At 43.2% G+C, this 23036-nt stretch overlaps 1 protein-coding gene across 3 annotated transcripts; it reads left to right on the forward strand.

Annotated features, from left to right (window-relative positions):
* Positions 1-22595, forward strand: LOC128586674 (3 beta-hydroxysteroid dehydrogenase/Delta 5-->4-isomerase-like). Of its 3 annotated transcripts, none has more exons than XM_053592695.1 (4): positions 1-201; positions 14008-14228; positions 18277-18441; positions 21407-22595. In XM_053592695.1, the coding sequence occupies exons 2-4, from the start codon at positions 14084-14086 to the stop codon at positions 22216-22218; spliced, it is 1122 nt and encodes a 373-aa protein (XP_053448670.1). In that variant the 5' UTR covers positions 1-201; positions 14008-14083; the 3' UTR covers positions 22219-22595. The 3 variants fall into 3 exon arrangements, with proteins under 3 accessions (XP_053448670.1, XP_053448671.1, XP_053448672.1); XM_053592696.1 differs by lacking the exon at positions 1-201 and adding an exon at positions 704-1108; XM_053592697.1 differs by lacking the exon at positions 1-201 and adding an exon at positions 13502-13875.
* Positions 22596-23036: the final 441 nt, after the last annotated feature.

The following is a 23036-nucleotide window of genomic DNA, read 5'->3' on the forward strand; positions in this document are numbered from 1 at the left end:
AGGGGAGGGGCCATCTGGGATCACAATCTGGCTGTCGAAAGAGGATTCCACTCTTCTCCCTGCTGCCGTGCTCTGCGGTCATCTCCAGCCTCTGCTCAGACAGAAGCTCAAACTAGCTGAGCTCCCCATCAACTGGCCTGCTACGGACCCACACTGCAATTTTTTTTGGTTCTGCCCAGGAGGACTCCTTCGCTTCCCAAGGTTAGTTCACAATTCTCCCATCTTGCCCCTGGGCAAGATGATGCAGCTCTAGGGGTGTGGGACCTGGCCTGCAGGCTTGCTCCTGGGTCCCTGAAGATTTGTCCCTGACTATGCCAGGGAGAAGTGTGCTAGTGCCCAGTTGCCCAGGGAATGCTCAAACAGCTTTGATGTCCCTCTGCTTCAGGTGTGCCTTCTCTGATGGAGCAGCCGGGCAAGTAGGCGAGTTCCCAGTTGGAGCGCTCCATAGTCCATTGTGTCTTTAAGAACAAAGGTTTGAGCCACTTTCTGTGGAAGCTGTGGCGTGGCAGACACACCAGCAAAGGGGAAGAGCAGTTGCTATGAGCCCCCGGCTCGAGGCTTAGCAGCCACCTGTACAAAAGGAGTGTCTGGATGGAGAAAAGCTCAGGCCATCTCTGTCCCTCCCTCCAGAAGCCAGCCCATCCAGCATGTCTAGGCTCTGGGGTCATGCAGATTCCCTACGAACCACTGACCCCCTGTGGTTCCCACAGTCTGGGCCAGAGTTGGGAAATGTTTGTGTGGGATTGAGGAAGAGGAAAACTGAGGTGCTAAAGCTCTTGGGGGAGGACAGAGACCCTCGTGGGTGGAGAAGCAGTGTGGTACCTGCCATATGGGCTCAGGTCTCTCTGATGGGAAATGCCCCAGTGGGGCTGGCAACCTGGTGCTTTGTCCTCAAGAAGCATCCTGTTCACTGGCAGCAGCAGCTTTGGGGCTCATGAGGATAGAAGGGCTCTTCCTCAGCTGGGGAGCCCACTGACTGCTGGAGATGTGGGGGAGGGAGAAACAAACCCCTTCAACTAGCTTCTTGCTGGATACCACACCTCTGGGGGCAGGATGTTGATTTCTGCTCTTGTTCCTTCTTGTTCTGCTCTGCAACGTCTTCACCCAGGTGAGTGTTTAAAATACTTTGTCAGACACTAACCAGAAATTTGCATCAATTTATATATTTATAAATAGCAGAACTAGAAACTTCAATTATTCTGATATTTGCTAATCTAGTTGAGATTTTCTTTTTTTTTCTTTTTTTTTTCTCCGTTGGTGGGAGTATAAACTTTTGTTATTATTTTTTTTTATTAAATCATAGTTGTGTACATTAATGCAATCATAGGGCATCATACACTGGTTTTATAGACCGTTTGACACATTTTCATCCCACTGGTTAACATAGCCTTCCTGGCATTTTCTTAGTTATTGTGTTAAGACATTGACATTCTACATTTACTAAGTTACTATTGGTGGGATTGGTGGTTGAGATTTTCAAACTGGGTTCACTGAAGAGTTAATGTTCTTTGTAATACAAGAAAAATTCCCAAGGAGAGAAGATAGCTTGCTGGGGAATATGAAGATCTATTCTCTTTTTTAAAAACAAAATTAGAGTTTCAAGAACCAGAATGGCAAATCAGCTACACACCCAACAATAAGAAAGTAGTAGAGTAGTGTACAGCACATTGTAAATGGGCAAATACTCCATAAAGGAGTATTTATGACATGAGGAAATATTCTTAAATATAGCTAAGTGCCAAAAGCAGGACATAGAACTTTATCTCTTATTATCTCAAACTAATGCACGCAGATACCTACATACCCATGCAAGCTTATTAACTCATACTGACAGAAAGGTGAGAAAGGACACACCGACATTTAAATAACAGTTGTATCTAGGTATGACTTTTTACTTGTCTTCTTTGTACTTTTCTCTCGTTTTTAAGCTATTTACAATTTTAAAAAATAGAACATTAAAACATGCCACATGCTGGATAAACCTTGTAAGCATTATGCTAAGTGAAAGAGGACAATCAAAAAATATCAAATATTGCACGAATCCGTTTATATAAATGTACAGGATGGGCAGATCCATAGAGACAGGAAGGGGAGTCAGGCGTGGTTGCCTAGAGCTAGGGGGAAATGTGGGCAGTGGGTAATGACGGTAGAGTGATAAAATACTCTAAAATTTTACTGTTGTGATAGTTTCACAACTCTGTGGATATTCTAAAAAAAAGAAAACCCTTGAATCATATACTTTAAGTGTGTAAGTCATATGGTATGCAAATGATATGTAATAAAGCTGTTCAAAGAAAAAATAATATACACATTATGTAGAATGCGATTTTAAAACTTTTTAAAGGTGGTAGGAGGAAAAGAAAGGAGAGAATGAAGATGAGAACTAGAGGATAATTTTTTTTTTTTTTTTGAGACGAGAGTCTCACTATGTCACCCTCAGTAGAGTGCTATGGCATCACAGCTGACAGCAACCTCAAACTCTTGGGCTGAAGAGATTCTCTTGTCTCAGCCTGCTGAGTAGCTTGGACTACAAGTATCCACCACAGTGCCCGGATATTTTTTCGTTGTAGCTGTCATTGTTGTTTGGCAGGCCTGGGCTGAGTTTCAAACCCGCCAGCTCTGGTGTATGTGGCTGACGCCCTAGCTGCTGAACTACAGGTGCCCAGCCATAGAGGATAAATTTGACTTCTCCAAATCCCTGAGAATACAACCCAACCTTGACCAAGACCTAGGGGTAGATGGCCCCATCTGCCCATCTCAACCCACAATGGCTCATATTGACATTATCTCTTCATACCTATTTTTCTTTCTAGAATGTCAGTTCTGCAAGGGCAAAGGCTGTGTCTCATTTATTTTAATGCCTCTAGGCCTTAGCATAGGTCCTGCTACAAACCCAGAACACAATGAAAGGCTTTTTGTTTGGTTGGTTAGTTTTGGTTTTAATTTTTTGTTTTTGGCTTAAAACAATAGAGATTTATTCTCACAGTTCTGGAGGCTAACAGTCCAAAATCAAAATGTCAACAGGGCCATGCTTTCTCTCAAAGCTATAGAGAAGAATCTTTCCCTAACTCTTTGTAGCTTCTGGGATGTCAATAATCATCTGCATTCCATGGCTTGTAGAGCCAGAACTCCAATCTCTACTTCTGCCATTGCATGGTATTTTCCCTGTGTGTCTCATTATGAATCATGACAACCCTGAGTCATCCCCAGTTGACAGATCCCTTCATCTCCCGAGACCAGCGTGCTCCTGGATAGAGGGGATTCAATAGTGTGGACCCAAAGATCCCTCTACTCAAAAGCCTGTTAGCCATTTAAAAAAATAATTTTTATAATCCTCAATTCCTTCTGATTAGGGTTGACTTGAGGCTAGGCTGGAATCCCAGAGTCCATTCATAGTACAGATATAAGAAAAGAAGCAGTCGAATTAAATAAGATATCATGGAGTCCTATTCAGGGCCCATTTTATTTCCTCTCTCCTCTCTTACCACAGCCCAACAGATATATTTTTGATGGCACAATAGAGTTAACAGGAATCAAAAAAAAAAAAAATGCCACTCACAGGAAGGAAAGAGATAGATGATTCTGAGGGCTGAAGCAATCATTATTCTGATAAAATGTAGCCCAGAGATTAGATAAAATTTGAGGACTTTCAGATGATTAAAGACTAGAAAATTTAAACACATTAAGTCATCAAAGAACATTTTTCACAAGAGTCAATCTGAAAAATGCTATTACCTCAATTACTTTTGACTCAAAACTTTGAAGAACAAGTTCAAAGGCCCCTCTTGCTCTCTCTCACCCTCTCTTTGCCCTTCCACCATGGGATGACGTAGCAAGGAGGTCCTTAGCAGACATAGCCTCTTGATCTTGAGCTTCCCAGCCTTCAGAACCATGAGCTGATGCATTTCTGTTCATTATGAATTATCCAGTCTGTGTGGTACTCTAGTAGCAGCACAAAATGAAGTAAGACCTGGTAAAGGCATGAATGTGGCCATTGGCATTCATCTATTCATCATTAATTTATCCAGCAAATGTCCATTAAGCCCCTAGGTGCTAAGCATTAAGGGAAATACAAATCTAAGTAAGATATGAATCCTGCCCTGAGGAAAGTGTATGAGTGGTATGTTTGCCAAGTAAAGCCACAGGTTTTCACTAACATCACAAGTTATGAAGCAGATCGGTATCTGAAATTAGTTTTTAACTATCAACATTATTCCGGAAGACAATCCACATGAAGAACTCTGGCAATCTACTCTGAGTTCATTTTCCTACAGGCTTCTCTGGAGTTGCCAGAGATCTAAACAAATTCCTTCACATTCTAAGTGAAGGATTCAAAACCTAAAGGGATTGAGTGATGAGCCCAAGACCATATCACAAGTTAGTAATAGACTCAAGATTTGAGCCCAGACCTAACCAATGGCTCAGGCCTGTAGTCCTAGCACTCTGGGAGGCGGAGCAGGGCAGATTGCTTGAGCTCAAGAGTTCCAGACGGGCCAGAGCAAAGTGAGACCCCCATCTCTACTAAAAATAGAAAAACGGAGGCAAGAGGATTTCTTGAGCCCAAGAGTTTGAGGTTGCAATGCATGGTGATGATACCATAGCACTCTACGCAGGATGACAGAGTAAGACTTTAACCCTGTCTCAGAAAAAAAAAAAAAAGACTTAACCCCAGATCTCTCCTGACTTAGTACCTCATAGGATTTCACTCCTTTTATTGTAAGAGAGGCAATATAGCTTTATAGTGACCCTTTCATAATGCTAGGCTCTGTTCATGCTCAGTCATCAGATCAACACTATACCCTACTGCCTGAGATTCCATCAATATTAGTTTTCTTTCTTTCTTTCGACAGAGTCTCACTATGTCACCCTCAGTAGAGTGCCATGGTATCACACTTCACAGCAACCTCAAACTCTTGGGCTTAAGTGATTCTCTTGTCTCAGCCTCCCAAGTAGCTGGGACTACAGGCGCCCGCCACAACACCTGGCTATTTTTGTTGTTGTTGTTGCAGTTGTCCTTGTTGTCTAGCTAGCCCAAGCTGGGTTCAAACCCACCACCCTCGGTGCATGTGGCCAGCACCCTACCCAATGAGCTACAGGCACCACCCCAATATTAGGTTTCTAATGCCATGTAACAAATTGCCCCAAATTTAGCAGCTTAAAATACCACACATTCATTATATCACAGTCTGTGAGTGTCAGGAACCCAGATATGGCTTAGCTGGGTCCTCTGCAAGTCAAGGTGATACCCAAGGTGATACTCAGATCTCATCTGAAAACTCAACTGGAGAGATATCTGCTTCCAAGCTCACTAATGTCATTGTTAGAAGATCCAATTCTTCCATGACTGTTGGCTAGAGGAATAAGTTCCTTGCTATATTGTCTTCTCCAGCATAGCAGCTTGCATCATCAAAGCCAACATGAGACAAGAAGTGTGCTAGCAAGATGGAAATCACAATCCTTTCTAACCTAATCATGAAAGTGATATTCCGTCATGTTTCCATGTTATATAGGTTATAATTGAGTTCCAAGGTTCAGCCCATCCTCAAAGGGAAGAAGTTACACAACTTTGAATACCAATGGGTAGATATCACTGCAGCCACCTTAGAGGCTGGCTACCATACCATCATTGTCGCCCTCGGGAGCACGCACCTGAATGGCATCCACACCTGAGTGACCTCTCCCCCAAGATAATTGGCAGGCAAAGTGATTGGTGGGAGATAGGTAAGACATCTCTAGCATTAACTTTCTCCTTTCCTTACTCCCAAGGCCTTGCTGGAAAACAAAACAAAACAAAACAAAACAAAACAAAAGAGCTAAATGGTATCATAGAAGCAAAAACCTGTAGCCCTAACCCTCCCCACCTGGTGGAGGGTATGATTCATTCCTCTTTACTTATGACAACTGGCTCTTCAGGCACACTTCAAGTACCTAGAAACCTCTGATACTCATTCCTTAGGTGATAAAAAAAAATTGCTTTTCCTTGTCAAGCTGCTTCGGCCTGGACAACATTCCCAGCCTTCCTTTAGTGTGGGAACCTACAAGTATCTTCATTTTTGCAGCCACTGCTCTCTTCTATTTCCTCATATGTGTGAGTCCATAAGGTTTTCAAAAAAATTAAGATATTTTAGAGTCCTTGATGGTTCACCCATCCTTCTGTTTATTATTTATTGAGCTCCTATTATGTGTCAGATATTGTGATAATTCTTTTGGTGATATAAAGAGGCATGAGACATAGATATGCTTTATTTACTCAAACATTCAACAATGTTTGAACATCTGTTCTGTCCATGGTGCTAGGGATTCATAAAGGGAACAGACCATTTTTAAAACAGCACAACAAATTCTTGATCCTACTGGCTATAATACCTTTTTGCTGAGATCTTCATGGCACAACTTCTTGAACAGTTTTTTTATAGGCTCTCTCCTCACTGTTTTCAACTGTTTCTCAACATATTGATTTGTGTATTGCACTTTCCATTTGGGCTTTTACACAATTCTTCATAGAAATGTTCTTACTACATTACTAGGAACTTGGAGTTGCCAAAACCAAGAATTGATTCTCTTCCCCCTGGCATTCGAGGCCTCAGCAGCACCAACATGGTTAGCCACCTTCTCCTTGAAGCTCTTTCTTCACTTGACTTTCACAATGCCACTGGGTCCTCATTTTCCTCTTGCCTGCCACCACTCCTGCTCGGAATCCTTACTTGACTCCTCTTTCCCTGTTTAATCTCTAAATGACATGTCTGTCCAAGGATTCAGGTCTGAGAGGGAAGAGCTTTCCCTAAGTCCCAAGGATTGCAGGTTTTGCATATAACTCTTGTAAATAGCAGGTACCCCAGATCCAGACTGTCTCACACCAACAGCTCGTGTGTTCCTTCATTGATAAAACTCTTTCTTGGACTTAAACATGATAAACACACACACACACACACACACACACACACATATAAAAGAAGCCAGTGCTCTTGCATTGGAATACAGACCCACATTGTGGACTCATCAATTTCCTTACAACATGCACTTAGGTGAAGAATAGGAGTATGTTCAAATCATACAGTATTTTCTTTTTCTGGTCAGTGGCCTTTGAGGGTTTTCCTAATACAATGTGTTATTTAACCCATGCTGTGCTGTACATAGAAATTCTTTGTAAACTGTGATGCCAATTGTCGGTGCCCTATATGGGCCTCACCTCCCATAGCATGCCCTGACCTTCCCTGAGCATGTGGACAATCCAGTTGTTCCAGCATCATTTATTTAAAAGACTATCCTTTTGCCTGGGCTTGGGGGCTCATGCCTGTAATCCTAGCACTCTGGGAGGCCAAGGTCTGTGGATTGTTTGTGCTCAGGAGATCAAGACCAGCCTGAACAAGAGAGACCCTGGCTCTAAAAATAGCTGGGTGTTGTGACAGACACCTGTAGTTTTAGCTACTCAGGAGGCTGAGGCAGGTGGATCACTTGAGTCCCAGAGTTTTATTTTTTTTATTTATTATTAAATCATACCTGTGTACATTAATTGAGCCCCAGAGTTTGAGGTTGCTATGAGCTATGGTGCCACGACACTCTATAAAAGGAGAATAAATGAGATTCTGTCTAAAAAAAAAAAAATCTACTATCCTTTCTCCCACACTGAATTTATATTTATCAGAATAAATTGACAATATGTATTTAGTCATTAATGCACACATAGGCAAACATTATCTGGAAATGTATTGTAGATCTAAATATAAGAACTAAAACAATACACCATTTAGAAGAAAACATAGATAAAAGTCTTCAGGACCTTGAGTTAGGCCAAAACCTAAATTTTCCTGGTAAAAGGAAAAAAATTGAAAGATAGGATTTCACTGAAATTAAAAATGTTTGTACTTCAAAAGGTATAATTAAGAAAATGAAAAGGTAAATCACAGCCTGAGAAAAAATATTTTCAAATCATGTGTCTGATAAAGGACTAGTAGCCAGAATATAAAATGCTTTCACAGCTCAACAAAATGATAAATAACTCAGTTTAAAAATGTGAAAAATATTTGAATACACATTTCACCCAAAAGACATAGGAATAGCCAAAAAAGCACATTAAAAGATGTTATCTCATTAGGCATCAGAAAATTCCAAAACAAAACCAGCATGAGATACCACTTCTTACCCACTAGAAAGGCTATAATTAAAGAGATGGACGATAACAATTGCAGGATGTGAAGAAACAATAATGTAAAAAATCTAAGATGCTTTGCTGATGGGATATGCAGCCATCATGGAAAGTAAAATAGTTGGGCAGTTTCCTAAAAATTTAAAGATAAATGTACCATATAACCCAGTAATTTGACTCCTGCTCTCTAAAAAACAAAAGCATACATTCACACAAATTCCTATATATAAATATTCATAGCAGCTTTATCCGTATAGTTCCCAAAGTGGAAACACTCCAAACATCCATCGATTGCTGGCTGCATAAACAAATTTGGCATGTACATATAATTGAATAGTATTCAGCACTTCCATTGACAGGAGAAATACTGATATGCCCTACAGATGTACCTGGAAAGTATATTATGCTAAGTGAAAGAAGCCAGATACAGAATACCACACATTGTATGACTCCACTTAGGGGCTGCCCAGAGCTGAGGAGTGGGAGTGAGAAATGGTAGGCAATGGCCATCAAGGATCCTTTGGAAGTGATAGAAATGTTCCAAAATAGGATCATGATGATGGTTGTGCAAGTCCAAAATTTTACTCAAAATAAACGTTTAAATGGGTGAATGTTATGACATGTAAATTATATCTTAGTAAAACTATTTAAAAATAAAATAAAGGTGATACTATGGTCCTCATTGGTCTTACTGTTTGTTTTATTTCTTGATTTCTTTAGGATTTTTGTGGTTATTGGTTCCACTCAGAGACTCCAAACTCTATTGGCTCTTTGGTGAAGGCAGTTCCTAGCGAGACATTAGCTGTGATCTATCAGCACCCAGCACTCCCAACAGCACAGGAGTGAGTGCTCCAGTCCTGAAGGCCATGGGGGGTCTGTAAGGTGCACTCCAGCCTTCACTATGGCAGTCAAAGATATATGATGCACCCGATTGACCTCAGATAGTGCTCCACAGGTCTGAGCAAGACCAAGGGCCTGTAGCTGATAGCATCAAAGAGCAAGTTGCTACACTCTGATTCATAGCGTCAGTCTTTCCTAAGCAACTATGTTAGACTCATTGGTAGTCAGGTTCCAAGTGGGAACAGGAGAATGTCTCCAACTGAGGCAAAGGAAGGACCCAGAGTAAGGGCAAACCCAATCATTCGTAGATCATTATTCCCAACAACTGCAGAGAACTATTTTTTCAAATGTACATAGCATGTTCACCAATGCTGGACCATAAAACAAGTCTCAATAAATATCCAAGAATCATAATCACACAGAATACATGTATTAAATCAGAAATCAATTAACAATAAGATATCAAGAAAATCCCAAATTTTTGAAGACAGGCAACATTCTTCTGAGTAACAATTGGGTCAACAAAGAAATCACAAGGATAACTTAAAAATATCTTTACTTAAATTATGATAACACAATACTTCAAAATTTTGGAGGCAGCTAACATAGTACTTAGAGAGAAATTTACAAATTTTAATACTGACAGCTGAAACAGGGAAAGGGGTAAAACCAATTATGTAAGCTTTTACCTTAAGAACCTTGAAAAAGAAGAGCAAATTGGGTGGCACCTGTGGCTCAAGGGGGTAGGGCACCGGCCCCATATACCAGAGGTAGTGGGTTCAAACTCAGCCCCGGCCAAAAAAAAGAAGAGCAAGTTAAACCCAAAGTAAATGTTAAAAGATGAAGGTGCTATAAAGAACTGGATTGAGTAGAGTTAGTAGAGATTTATTAAAGACATCTGCGAGCAGATGGGCTGTGACCAGGAATGGTATCAGCAGCCCTAAGTTAGGGCAACAGAGCTCTTTTACACATGGTTGAGTCCTGTTTGGCCCAAGTATGACGGACGTGCAGCTCGGGAGGTGGCTGACATGCCTCTCATAGCTCAGTAGCTCAGATGTGGGATGCGGGATGTGGGATGTGGGATGCAGGGATACAGGTTGCCCTGCAAAAAACCAACAGGTCATCTGCTGGAGGCCTTGCAAAAGGTCAGAGGGTTATCTGCTGGAAACCTTCTGCAATCTGAAAGTTACACTTTTAACAGAACCAGAAAAACAAGAATTCTATTCTTTGCTTAATCAGTGTCCAGACCCACAGGAGCCAAAGAAAGACTAAGAGTAAATAAGCAGAAGCCAGTATTAAAAATGAAAGACACTCAGGAAATAGACAAATGGACAACAACAGAGAAAAAAAATCAATGCTCCATTTTTTTGTACTCTGAACAAAACTTAATTTCAGTTTGAGTGTATATTTAAGTATATATCCAAAATCATAGAGATCTTAGAAGAAAAATTTAAGAGACTATACAAATAAAATAGGAATTCTGTGGAAATAAAAATCAAAAAGTGCTTGCCTTTGGGGTAGGTTGGGGACGGAGGCAGAGAACTGACTGAAACAGGCAGGAAAGAACTTTCTGGGTGAAGAAAATGTGGTCTGTATCTTTTCTGGGATGGTAATTATGTTAGGTAGGTAGTTAGAATTCCTGGTCTCCTAGGAAGGACAAAATGGGTACTCTGCCTTGGGGCTGCCTGGAGCAACGACCTGACCTGAGAAGAAGGACAAGGGCAGCCCATCCTAGTGCTACCCCGGATAAATCCTAGCCTTAGTAACGCACTTCACTACCACACCTGGGGGAGGAGGAACAACCCCCACCTCTCCTGCTGCCGCAGTCAGGCAGGCACTATGGATTTGGAAAGTGAGTTAGAGTTAGTTAACCGAGTTCACTGTCACGTCATTAACTGTCCATCAAAATGGTTCCATGGTAAAGTCTGAACCATGAGGAGGGCCCCACCTAGACAGTATAGAACAGAACCCCAGACCTTGACAAGAGCATTTTCCTTCCTCAGGGGGACAAGGGAGACCCATTCTTGGCCTATGGCTAACACCTGCATACAGTGGGCTGTGACTGAAAATGACATTAGCTCTAGGTTAGGGTAAGGGAGTTCTTTTACATGCAGTTGAGTCCTGTTTGGTAAATGTTCAGGTGCCATTCAGAATTTGACGTGTGTACAGCGTGGGAGGTGCTGGTGTGACAGTCATAACTCAGTAACTCATGATGTGGTATAAAGGACCCATGTCATCTGCCAGAGGCCTCCTAAAAGGCTGGAGGGTTATCTGCTATAAATCTTCCACCACCTGGAAGGAATGTTTAACAGAACCAGAAGAAACACCACGTCCTGTGTCCTGTTCTTTGCTTAATGAATGTCTAGGCCAATCTGGAGGGAGAGAGAGAGCAAAAAGTCCTATTTGCTTAAGAACATTTTGACCCATTGGAGATTGAGAAAAACCAACAAGTCCTATTTGCTTAATGAATGTTTAGACCAGTGTTTTTCAACCTTTTTTTAATCCCACAGTGCCCTTGAACCTATCTATAGTTAAACTTCCGCAGCACACTTAAATCATGTTGGTCAAAAAAAAGCCTGAAAAGAAGAGCATCCTTACTGTGCTTTGAACTTCTTTGAAAAATAATTTAATTTATGATATTTAAATTTTTTTGCAGCATACCTAAAATCCTCTGACGGCAAGTGTGTCCCAGCACACGGGTTGAAAATTAGTGGTTTAGATCCATTAGAGGTAGAGAAAGAATTAAAGTGCTATTCTTCACTTATTGACTGTTTTAACTCCCTAGAGGTAGAGACTTAATGGGTGTTTAGACCTTCCAGAGGTAGAAAAAAAGACTAATATAGGCTCTTATCTTAACTCAAGCATTCTTTTTTGCTGACTTCTATTAAACAAGCCTAACCCTTTTAGCCAATTGTCAGCTAAAAAATCCTTAAGTCACAGTTTATTAATCCATTCCTGAGTTGATGGGTTTGTTTAGGTTGTTTCCACATCTTGTCATTATAAACTGAGCTGTGATAAACAACCTAGTGCAAATGTCTTTATAGTGTATCACAAGAATGGCAAAGCAAGTATCCAATGTACCCAATACTGATATGATGCCAGTAGATGAACCAATACATGCCCACAGGAGAGAAAAACACAACTCAACTCAAGATAGAGGGAGGGGAAGAAGGAAGAAGGGAGAGAGGAGAAGGGAGGAGGATCGGTGTGCTCCCACTTAATGGGCACAATCTGGGGGTGTACGGCACCCTTCCTGGGGACGGGACACAACTACAACAGGGACTATCCCTAACAAATGCAAACATTGCAACCTAATTCTTTGTACCCTCAAATTAACCAAAATTAAAAAAAAAAATGAAGAAAGAAAAAGAATCTTTGCTCACAGCAACCTCAAACTCTTGGGCAAAAGTGGTCCTCTTGCCTCCGCTTCCCCAGTACCTGGGACTACAAACACCCACCACAATGCCCCACTGTTTTTAGAGATGGGGCTCACTCCAGTTCAGGCTGGTCTCAAACTCCTGAGCTCAGGCAATCCACCCACCTGAGCTCATGCAATTCACAGAATGCTAGGATTACAGGCATGAGCCACCATGCCCAGCATCTAAGAAAAAGACTCTTTAAACCGGAGCTATCAGCCCCTTCTTTGAGATTTTCCACTTTTTCAGGCCAAATCAATGTATGCCTTCCACGTATTGATTTATGACTTTTCCTGTAATTCTTCTCTTTCTAAAATGTATAAAAACAAACTATGACCCCACCACCTCAAGTCCATTTGCTCAAAGCTTCTTGGATGTGGCTCTAGGTCATGGTCCTCAAATCTGGCTCAGAATAAACCTCTTTACCTTATCTTACAGAGTATGGCTTCTTTTCCATTGACATTATCTTTATCTTCCTCCATAAACTTTGGTTCATGCTTGCCTTTCATTCTTCAGCTACAAACACACCGAGAACTGAGAACACAGACAACTTCCTGAACCCCAACACTTAACATGGATGCAACTATTAACTTACGTATGGACTTGACAATTGATTGAACTAAGCACTTAAGATCTGGACAATTTAATGAATGCAAATTACATTTTAAATTTTAAAAGTGGAAGGAAGACAGTGTCTTGAGCTTATGGCAGGACATTTGGGCACTTCTTGGGCACAGTCTTCAGAAGCACCCAGGGAATCTTCAGTTCAGGAAGTACTGAGAGGGGTTTGCAGCCAAAGCATGGGGTGGGAGCAAATGTCCACAAGAAGGGCCACTGAGGCACTCTTGTGAAGTAGGACATATAACCAGATAGCATCCCTTCCATGATGCTGTTCCTGAAGGAACTCAGAATTCTCCAACTGGAAATCAGAATTGAGATTTTGGATACATTGGGTGGGAAAGAAAGTCATTTCATGTAAAAGTAGTGCTTGGAGCTGCCACCATGTAAATTTTTAAACTTTACAAGACAGCAGCCACATTTTAAACGACACTCTGACAGAGGAGATATGGATTAAAGTGATTTCCCCTTCAGTTCTATTTACTGAACAAGGCCAGCATTCACATTGTACTTTAGGATTCCTCCCAGCTTTATTTAAGTTCAGAAATTGTGGATCCCAAGCAGCTGGTATCAGCCGAGGGGTGTCCTGTGGAAGCCAAAACCGCAAGTTTTTAATCACATCATGGCCTTGAAGCTGGCTTTCTTCTCCCATCCCTGGGAGGAATGAGCGATATAACTTAGAGGTCAAATTCTCTTGGGATAAGGGATCCTGGAGGAGGAGTGATACTCATTAATATGTAGCAGGATTTCAAGGCTGAGCCAGAGGCAACAGCATATAAATTTCCAGTTCTGCCTTTGAGGGTATAAGCCAACAAGCACTCAGGCTCTTTTGTCCGGTTTTTAACAATCTAACAGGTTAGAGCTTTCTAGGTTTCTCTCAACTTCTGGTAATGAGAGAACATGCAATTTTTATAAAAATAGAGTAGAAGGACTGAACGTTGTTTCATGAGCCTATATGCATTTGACCTCTTTTTATGCCTCTTGCAGGATCGCCCAATAATCAGATCTGTTCTCCAGTATCTTCTGGTTCCTGGCAAGTGTTTTTTTGGTACTTGGATCAGCCATGGCGGGGTGGAGCTGCCTTGTGACAGGAGCAGGAGGGTTTCTGGGTCAAAGGATCATCCGCTTGTTGATGGAAGAGAAGGATCTGCAGGAAGTCAGGGCCCTGGACAAGTTCTTCAGACCGGAATTGAAGGAGGAATTTTCTAGTAAGTGAACTCAAGTCATGGGTGTGTGGCTCCATCTTCAACCCTGAGTAGGTATGGGAAAGGGGTCCTTGTCGAGCAAGTTACAGAAAGTTGTAGCCATTTCAAGGCTAATCCTATATCCAGAGTCATCAGAAAGGAATTACAGATGGCACAGTACAAAAGATACTAGACTGAGGGTCAGGAGACTAGATTCTGGCCCTGACCCAGAATTAGGGACCACCTTAGCCACCATGCCTCTTTCTCTCTCATCTAGAAAACTGTACACCTGTTCTCTTCTTAGTTAAAACTCTTTAATGTTCTGAAGACTTTTGTCCTGGCAATTGTAAAATGCTTGAAAAGGACCATTAACCTAGAGACCTGCCCTGCTTCTCTTGATTGCCCCAGGTTTGATTTGGTTTGGTTTTGTGACTCATTTAGCATCTTTAGTAAAAGTGAAATAAGAGGAAGTGAAGGTAAAGGTGAGTGGGGCAGGGTGGGGATGTAGGGAGGGGGAGAGAGAGAGACAGAGAGCGAGCATGTGCACACAAAGGCAAGTGCACGGCTCGGAGCCAGGGACCAAGTGAGAGGCCACATGGGCCAGACAGGCCTGAGCTGGACGGCTTGAGCATCTCTTTTATTATCATTTGTCTCTGTTCCTCATCGCCACAGAGAAAATGACAGCAGAATTTGCTGTAGCAGCTCATTATTCTTTTCCCAAGTTACTGTCCCTGATGCAAATGCAAAAGCTATATTGGAAGGATATTTTCCAATCCAATCCATCCGGAATGCTCAAAATAACCATGTGAGGTGGGTAGGAAAGGGGTCATACCCATCTGAACAATGAGCACATGAGAGTCCAGAAAAGTAAAGGGCCTGCCCAGGTCATCTGATTAGTGGAGAGCAGAACTCAGACTAGAGCTCCACCTCAAAGGCCCCATCCCTTGGCCCCAGGGCTGATGCTCTGCAAAGAGAGTCTTCAGTCTGTACCACTGCCTCCTGCCTGTGTGCACCAAACTAATTCCCTGCTCTCCTCACTAACCGGGAGGGGACTGGGTGTCCACAGGTGGGCCCTGCTGCCCAGAGGGTCCTGCCCCCCACACACGAGGCCCCCTGAGAGAACTCCAGGACTGCCCTGACTCTCTACTCTTCCTTTGCTGCTCTGACTTCCTCCACCCTCTGATTTATTTATTTATCTATTATTTACTCTGAGACAGAGTCTCACTCTGTCGCCCACACTAGAGTGCCGTGGCATCAACCTAGCAGACAACAACCTCAAACTCCTAGCTCCAAAGGATCCTCTTGCCTCAGCCTCCAAAGCAGCTGGGACTACAGGCACCTGCCACAACACCCGGCTAATTTTACTATTTTTAGTAGAGACAGGGTCTTGCTGTTGCTCAGGCTGGTCTCAAACTCCTGAGCTCAGGGGATCCTCCTACCTCAGGCTCTCAGAGTGCTGGGGTTACAGGCATGAGCTACAGCACCCAACCCCGACCCTCTGCTTTAACAGTGTCTTTGGTAAACAAGTGTTAATATACGGTCAGCGTGTTTGTAATCCTTGGGTCTCAGCAGTGCAATCCAACCTCTCTCTGTTGTTTGATCCCACAAGGGACGATAATAAACTGGTCAACATGGAGAGGTGGTCAGCATAATGACCTAGGCCTCCTGTATTGATACATGCATGTGGTGCATGGCCAGACTATGAAAGGTAGGTTAATTCAGGGAGGTTGTCAAAGTAGGCAAGTGGGCCACTATGGAGGTTCTATCATATTTGAAATCTAACATCTGATACCAGAAAAATGCAATGTTCAGCCCAGAGGGGTAATTTACCTATTGTGAAAATGCAGGGGCTTTCAGGGATGGCCACCCTGTGTCAGGGTGATACAGAGAACCCTTACAATGTTTTTTCTGTGCCAGGCACTGTGCTAAATGTAGGTTGACTCACTTGCTTCTCATAACAACCCCACGAGATAGTCAATATCATTCCCTTCCTTGTTTACAGATGAGGAAACAGGCACAGAGAAGTTATTGAACTTGTCCAAGGCCCTGTAGCTAGTGTGTAGAACTTGGGCAGTTTAGAGGCGGTGTCTGCGCTCTTAACTGGTAGTTGGTCTCATAGCTTTTCTGGGCCTTCTTCCAAACCAGATCACACCATAAAAGCAATTATATATTCAATCTACATAAAACATTTGCCAAGTCCACAGTGCCTTGGAGAAGGAGGGAGCTGTGGTTCTATTGCCAAAACATCCAAAGTGCCCTCTCCTGGTCTCGCTAGAGCCCCGTGAACTAGCAGGGCGAGAGTCCCTTTGGCTTGGCTCTGGCCTTCTGTGCTTCCACAGAGCAATCCTTCCATCTATCTGAAGTCAGCAGAGGAGGACAGCAGAGGAAGGCAGGAGGGATGGAGGAGGTGGGGAGACAGCCAGAGATAATTCCCCCCACCTCCCTCCCAGCAGTCTCTCTCTGCCATCCCCTACTCCAGGGCCTTCTTGGAGTTGCTGGTCAATGGGAAGGGACTGGGAGTAGACAAAATTTGGCAGAGGCTTAAGGAAAGAAAACTTTTCCTTCCGTTAGAAGGAATTTCTCTAGTCCCCAATTTTTATCTCACTGTTTGGACTTCATTGACAATTTCACTTAAATTGGTTTATCCTTATTTGGACTCAGAAAAGGGGATTCCAAATAGCCCTGCCTGTCCTTGGGGTTCAGGGGAAAGTGAACAAAGCTTGCAGGCAGGGGTCAGGTTTGAGCCTTCACTGCCTAAGTATGACCTTAGGGCTGTCCCTCAATGTTTCTGAGCTTCAGTTTTCTCATCTGTAAAGTGGAAATCAGAACATCTACTTCACAAGCTGGCTGTAAATGGGACTAAGCAAGCTGTGAAAGCTGTGTGCCAACAATAAAGCACAAACAAACATAGGGTTTTATCCAATCTATGTGCAGCACAGCGTTCATTTCAGGAACTGGTTTGAGGTGATAATGTTACTGGCAGTGTCACTTCCTGTGGATTTGGGGGGAGCTTGAAATCCTTGATGTTTTAGTTCCTACCCTCGGCTAGATAGCTGGAATGTTAGTCCCTTGGTGGCTGATACATTTTCAGCACTGAAACCTACTTTTGATAGTGTCTGACATCTGAAAAGAGCTTTTCAATGATATTCATTATTTGTAGCCTGAGCAACAGTGAGATCCTGCCTCTACAAAAAATAGAAAATTAGTGGAGCTTGGTAGTGGGCACCTATAGTCCCAGCTACTCAGGAGACTGAAGCAGGAGGATCACTTGAACCCAGGAGTTTGAGGTTGCTGTGAGCTGTGATGCTGGCATTATATTCTAGCCTGGGCAACAGAGTAAGACCTTATCTCAACAAAACAAAACAAACAAACAAACAAATCATATGAACCCATCCCAAACTTCCTGTTGATGGCTCCACTCTCCCTCTCATTGCCCAAGCAGGAAACACTAGGCCAACTTTGAATTCTTTAGTCCAGATCAAGTATAATGTCTGAAATTCAAACCTTGCTTATCTCTCCCCTCCTCTGCCTCTGGGCTGGACCTTGGTTTCAGGCCTCCTCATCTGAATTTTGGCACGGACATTCTGAGTAATCTCTTGGTTGTTTCGCTTTCTCTTACACCCCATATACCAATCTGTCCCCTGAAGCCAGGGTTAGCTTTCCATTTCTACTTTTGTTTCTTTTCTTATTCCAAATCCATATATGAATCTAATTTCCTATAGACATAAATTCAGAGTCTTTTATATCCAACTCTCCACAATCATCCATCCTACCCTTCATGAATTTGATGAACTCCCCATGACTCTCTTTGACGATTTTTATGTTCCAGGCTCACCTGATAGCTCATTGCTCAAATTCTTTTTCTAGAATGAGATAGGGGTAGAAACAGATGTTTGCTCTTTCCCAATAAATGGTACACATTCTGATTACTGATAACAGTTACTTTGCTTATTGCTCCTCCCCGCCATGCCCCTACTCTGTCCTTGAAGACCTATGCCAATACAACCTTGATCAGGAATCTTCCCAGCCTGGTCCAGAAAGCCTTGCAGTGACCTGACTTGTGTCCACACAGAGCTCCAGGGCAAACCCAAACTGACTGTGCTGGAAGGTGACATCATGGATGTGCAGTTCCTGCGGAAAGCCTGCCAGGACATGTCAGCCGTCATCCACTCTGCCTCTGTCATTGACTTCCAGGGTATCATTCAGAGAGAGGTCATCATGAACATCAATCTGAAAGGTATGTGGGAATAGTAGTCCAGGGAAGAGAGGCCAGGAAGGGAAGAGAAGCCCCAGCAGCACTGAACACCTGCCGTGCTGAGTGCTGAGTGCCTTGCGTATCACTGCCAGCACGGGGCTCAGGCTGTTAGCCTGGATGAGGAAGCCAGGGTTGAGAAAGACACAATCACTTATCCAAGGCCTACAGACAGTAAGTAAGAGAGTTAGAGTTTACGCTTACACAGTGTGGCTCCAAACACCACAGAAGCACTTTCTACCCTGGCTCCAATGCAAAGTCAACTAAGCTCTGAGTTCAACCTCTTGATATCCACTTACTCCTGCCCCCCTGGGCCAAAACCAGACCTTACAGGTGTCTCCTTAGTTATCACTTTAAACCTTGTATGTAAGCTAATGAGAATATCCAAAACCTCCTTGCCCATTCAGAATTCCTCTCAAGACAACTAGGCAAGCTGACTCACAGAGGCCGCCAGGACAAACTTCTCCCACAATATTTTAACAATGATACTTTCCAATTACCCAAAATACCATCTCTTTAGCTCACCACTGAGTTTACTATTTGTTTTTTGTTTTTTTTTATTTGTTTGGGGTTTTTTTGAGACAGAGTCTCACTCTGTTGCCCTGAGTTGAGTACTGTGCAGTCATAGCTCACAGCAACCTCAAACTCTTGGGCTCAAGCGATCCTCTTTCCTCATCCTCCTGAGTACCTGGGTCTTAAAGACATCTGCCACAACACCTGGCTATTTTCTCTATTTTTAGTAGAGAAGGGTCTCACTTTGCTCAGACTGGTCTCAAACTCCTGAGCCAAGGCGACCCACTTGCCTTGGCCTCCCGGAGTGTTAGGATTACATGGGTGAGCCATCATGCCCCAGTCGCTAGGTTACTACTAAAGAGTAATTTCTAGCCAGGTACACCAAGTACACCCTCATTATATCTTCATTCCTTACATGTTTGGTGGCTCTTTCTGAAATGTGGCTTTCCAGTCTACTCTAAATCCAGACACCTTGGTTTAAGGAACTGTGCCCTGTAATATAATCTCCCGACCCCTGCAGGTTGGTCTCTTTTGCACCACAGTGCCCCAGCCCCCAGCCCATCTGTCCTCCATGCGGCCTTCCAAATTCCATCTACTTACAGACTCCTTTTCTAAAGCAACTCATGGCTTTTGCATCTCCAGCACCATCTCAAAAAAAGACCTTTTTCAGTTTCTTTTTTTTTATTTTTATTTACTGATTTATTTTTTATTAAATCTTAACTGTGTACATTAATACATTTATGGGGTACAATGGGTAGGTTTTATATACAATTTGAAATACAACGAACCGGTTAACATAGCCTTCACCGCACGGCTTAATTATTGTGTTAAGACATTTATATGCTACACTTAGTGGTTTTGACCTGTACCCTTATAAAATGCACATAGGTGTGGGCCGACCAATTACCCGCCCTCCACCTATCCTGCCTTCTCCCCTACCCCTCCTATTCCCCATTCATCTTGGGCTGTAGTTGGTTATAGCTTTCATATGGAAGTGTGGATGATTATGTATTGGTTTCATAGCAGAGCTGAGTACACTGGATACTTTTTCTTCCATTCTTGAGATACTTTTCTAAGAAGAATATGTTCCAGTTCCATCCATGTAAACATAAAAGAGGTAAAGTCTCCATCTTTTCCAGTTCCTACTTAGCCACACCTCTAACTACACCTACACTGTGAGAACAGTGCTAAGAATAAATGGTTTCTAGTTCTGAGTTTCTCTCTCTCTCATAATTCCCACTCTCCATAGCTCCCAGCAACAGGGGATGCGAAAGGAAAGGGAAAGTGTTAGAGGCATCAGTTTACTAAAACCTTTATCACTCCCATGTTTACAAAATATGTCACAGTGATGGTCATTCCCCTGTCCCCCCTCCAAGCCCACCCCCAGTCCCCTGCATGGAAACGAATCCCAAATTTTCTCTGCATGGAAACGAATCCCAAATTTTCTCTGCCACTAGATTAAAAAAAAAAAAAAAGTGAAAATTTGTTTTTGTCCAGAAAAATAAATTGCACAAACACTTTAAGAGGGGTAAAAATTATAAAACTAAATTTAAAACAATTTCCTTTGTCCAGGAAATCCCTTCCTTCTTGGAGGGAAGGCTCTCTGGATTACCTCTGTGAGCTCTGAGTCAGTGCGGTGGAAGGCATTCTAGGAGGGCCACTGGTTATCACTACTACCAGCAGAGGGCACACTCTTCCTCCCAGGTCTTCACCAAGCTCAATCTAAAAGGACAGTGGTCCAGAATGCTAAATAGAAGGAAAGTTTATCACCCTTACTTTTCATAACTGGGTAAACAAAGCCACAGTCAGAACTAGGAAAAGTCTTTGCAGGGAACGCACAATCAGGAGTCCACATCTCCTCACAAATCACTCTTTGCTCAATGACTTAAAGAATGGCCTTTGGAACAAAGATTTTATTGATCATCAACAAAATGAGAAAAATACAAGCAATTTAGTGTATGTTTAAGAGTGCACGCTGCCTATATACAACTGTGTAGGGATGTGTGTGTGATATGAATTCCTCAACTGTCCTTGTTTGACTAAGGACTAGGACTGTCCCTATTCTGAAACTGCGGCCTCCTAATTTTTTGGACTTAAAATGACCTGCCTTTAATGAAATTGTGAAGATGCAAAATATAAAGTGGCAACCCTGTGTCTTTTTCCAAAATTAAAGCACCCACATACACACAAATTTATGAACCCTGAAGTATAGAAATTCTAGATCTCTAGGACATAAATGTCACTCTCTTTTCACTTCTGTGTTTTCCCTCTGCCTGTAGCATGGCCAGATCTCAGCGAGAGACACAGACAAACATACTCCAAATCTAACATAACCATCATACTCTGGGATGGGGAGCGGGGAGTGGATGTGAATGTGTGGACGTGGTTGGCCCTCCTGGTCATGTCCTGATGCTGACGGCATGCTCTCCTTGGGCAGGTACCCAGTTCCTTTTGGAGGCCTGTGTCCAATCCAGTGTGCCAATCTTCATTTACACCAGCTCTGTAGAAGTAGCCGGGCCCAACTCCTACAAGGAGATCATCGAGAATGGCTGTGAAGAAGAGAACCTCGAAAATACATGGTCTGCTTCATACCCGTACAGCAAAAAGCTTGCAGAGAAGGCTGTGCTGGCAGCTAATGGGTGGGCTCTGAAAAATGGTGGCACTTTGTGCACTTGTGCCTTAAGGCCCATGTATATCTACGGGGATGGAAGCCCAATCCTTTTTGGCATCATGAACCAGGCTCTAAAGAACAATAGGGTCCTGACTCATGATGGTAAATTCTCCGTAGCCAACCCAGTCTATGTTGGCAACGTGGCCTGGGCCCATATTCTGGCCTTGAGGACCCTGCGAGACCCCAAGAAGGCGACAAGCATCCAAGGACAGTTCTACTACATCTCAGATGACACGCCTCACCAGAGCTATGACAACTTAAACTACACCCTGTCCAAAGAGTGGGGCTTCCGCCTGGATTCCAGATTAAAACTTCCTCTGTCTCTGCAGTACTGGGTTGCCTTCCTGCTGGAAATTGTGAGCTTCCTGCTGAGTCCAATTTACAAATACCACCCCCCCACCAGCTGCCACTTACTGACATTGTCAAACAGTGTGTTCACCTTCTCGTACAAGAAAGCCCAGCGAGACCTGGGGTATGAGCCACTGTTCAGCTGGGAGGAAGCCAAGCAGAAAACCATGGCATGGATTGGTTCTCTGGTGGACCAGCACAAGGAGACCGTGAAGACAAAGACTCAGTGATCTGGGATGCCGGGAAGGGGATGGGGAGCTCTTAGGAGTGTCAGCCAAGCTCTCCCCTCCTGGTTTCATACATAAGGTGACAAGGTCCTGCTGCTTTCCTTGTACACAATGGCTTTTTGTCTTTCTAGTGCTATCAGAAGCCTTCCCAGACACTGACCTAATCAGAAGCTTTCTGTCCTAATCACCCGCTAGAGAACAGACTGTTAAATAATCTTAGCTGCTGGTTCTGAAAGATTCAGGGCCTCTTTGAACTTAGCATTTTGCCTGTTAATTCTATCTCTCATCTTAAAAGCTAAAGCCTTTTTGTGCTTTAAAAACCTCCCATTCCTTCACACAGGTCAATGACACAAATAATAAATGCTTGAATGTTTAACCTGGAGGGAGGTGTGATTTCCTTTCCATTACCAGGGGTCACCATCTCCAATTTAGAAAAGTAGCATGGGATGGTGAGAGGTAGGGGGCGGGAGGGGAGAGTAAAGAGGGCATAGAGGGAGCATAAAGGGAGGGTCGGGAAGGGGAGCAAAGACGAAGTTCCACTGTTTCAGGCACGTGCTGGATGAGGGATGAATAGTGTCTCATTGAACCCTCACCAGAAACCCGTGAGGTGGGGACTACCACTGCCATTTTGATCATGAGGAACCTTGTCCACAATCACTCTCATTGGGTAGAGGCTAGGCCGGTTACCAGGGAGACCTACTTGAAAGCCCTGTCTCTGCACTGAACCATGCAGCCGGAACCGGGTTTGTCAGTGGTACGGCAGGGTACTGGAGCATGGGGTAGGGATCCCTGGGAGAGCCCCAGCTCCCCTGGGTGACTGC

The sequence above is a fragment of the Nycticebus coucang genome, chromosome 5, assembly GCF_027406575.1.
Source record: "Nycticebus coucang isolate mNycCou1 chromosome 5, mNycCou1.pri, whole genome shotgun sequence".
Taxonomy (NCBI): Eukaryota; Metazoa; Chordata; class Mammalia; order Primates; family Lorisidae; genus Nycticebus; species Nycticebus coucang.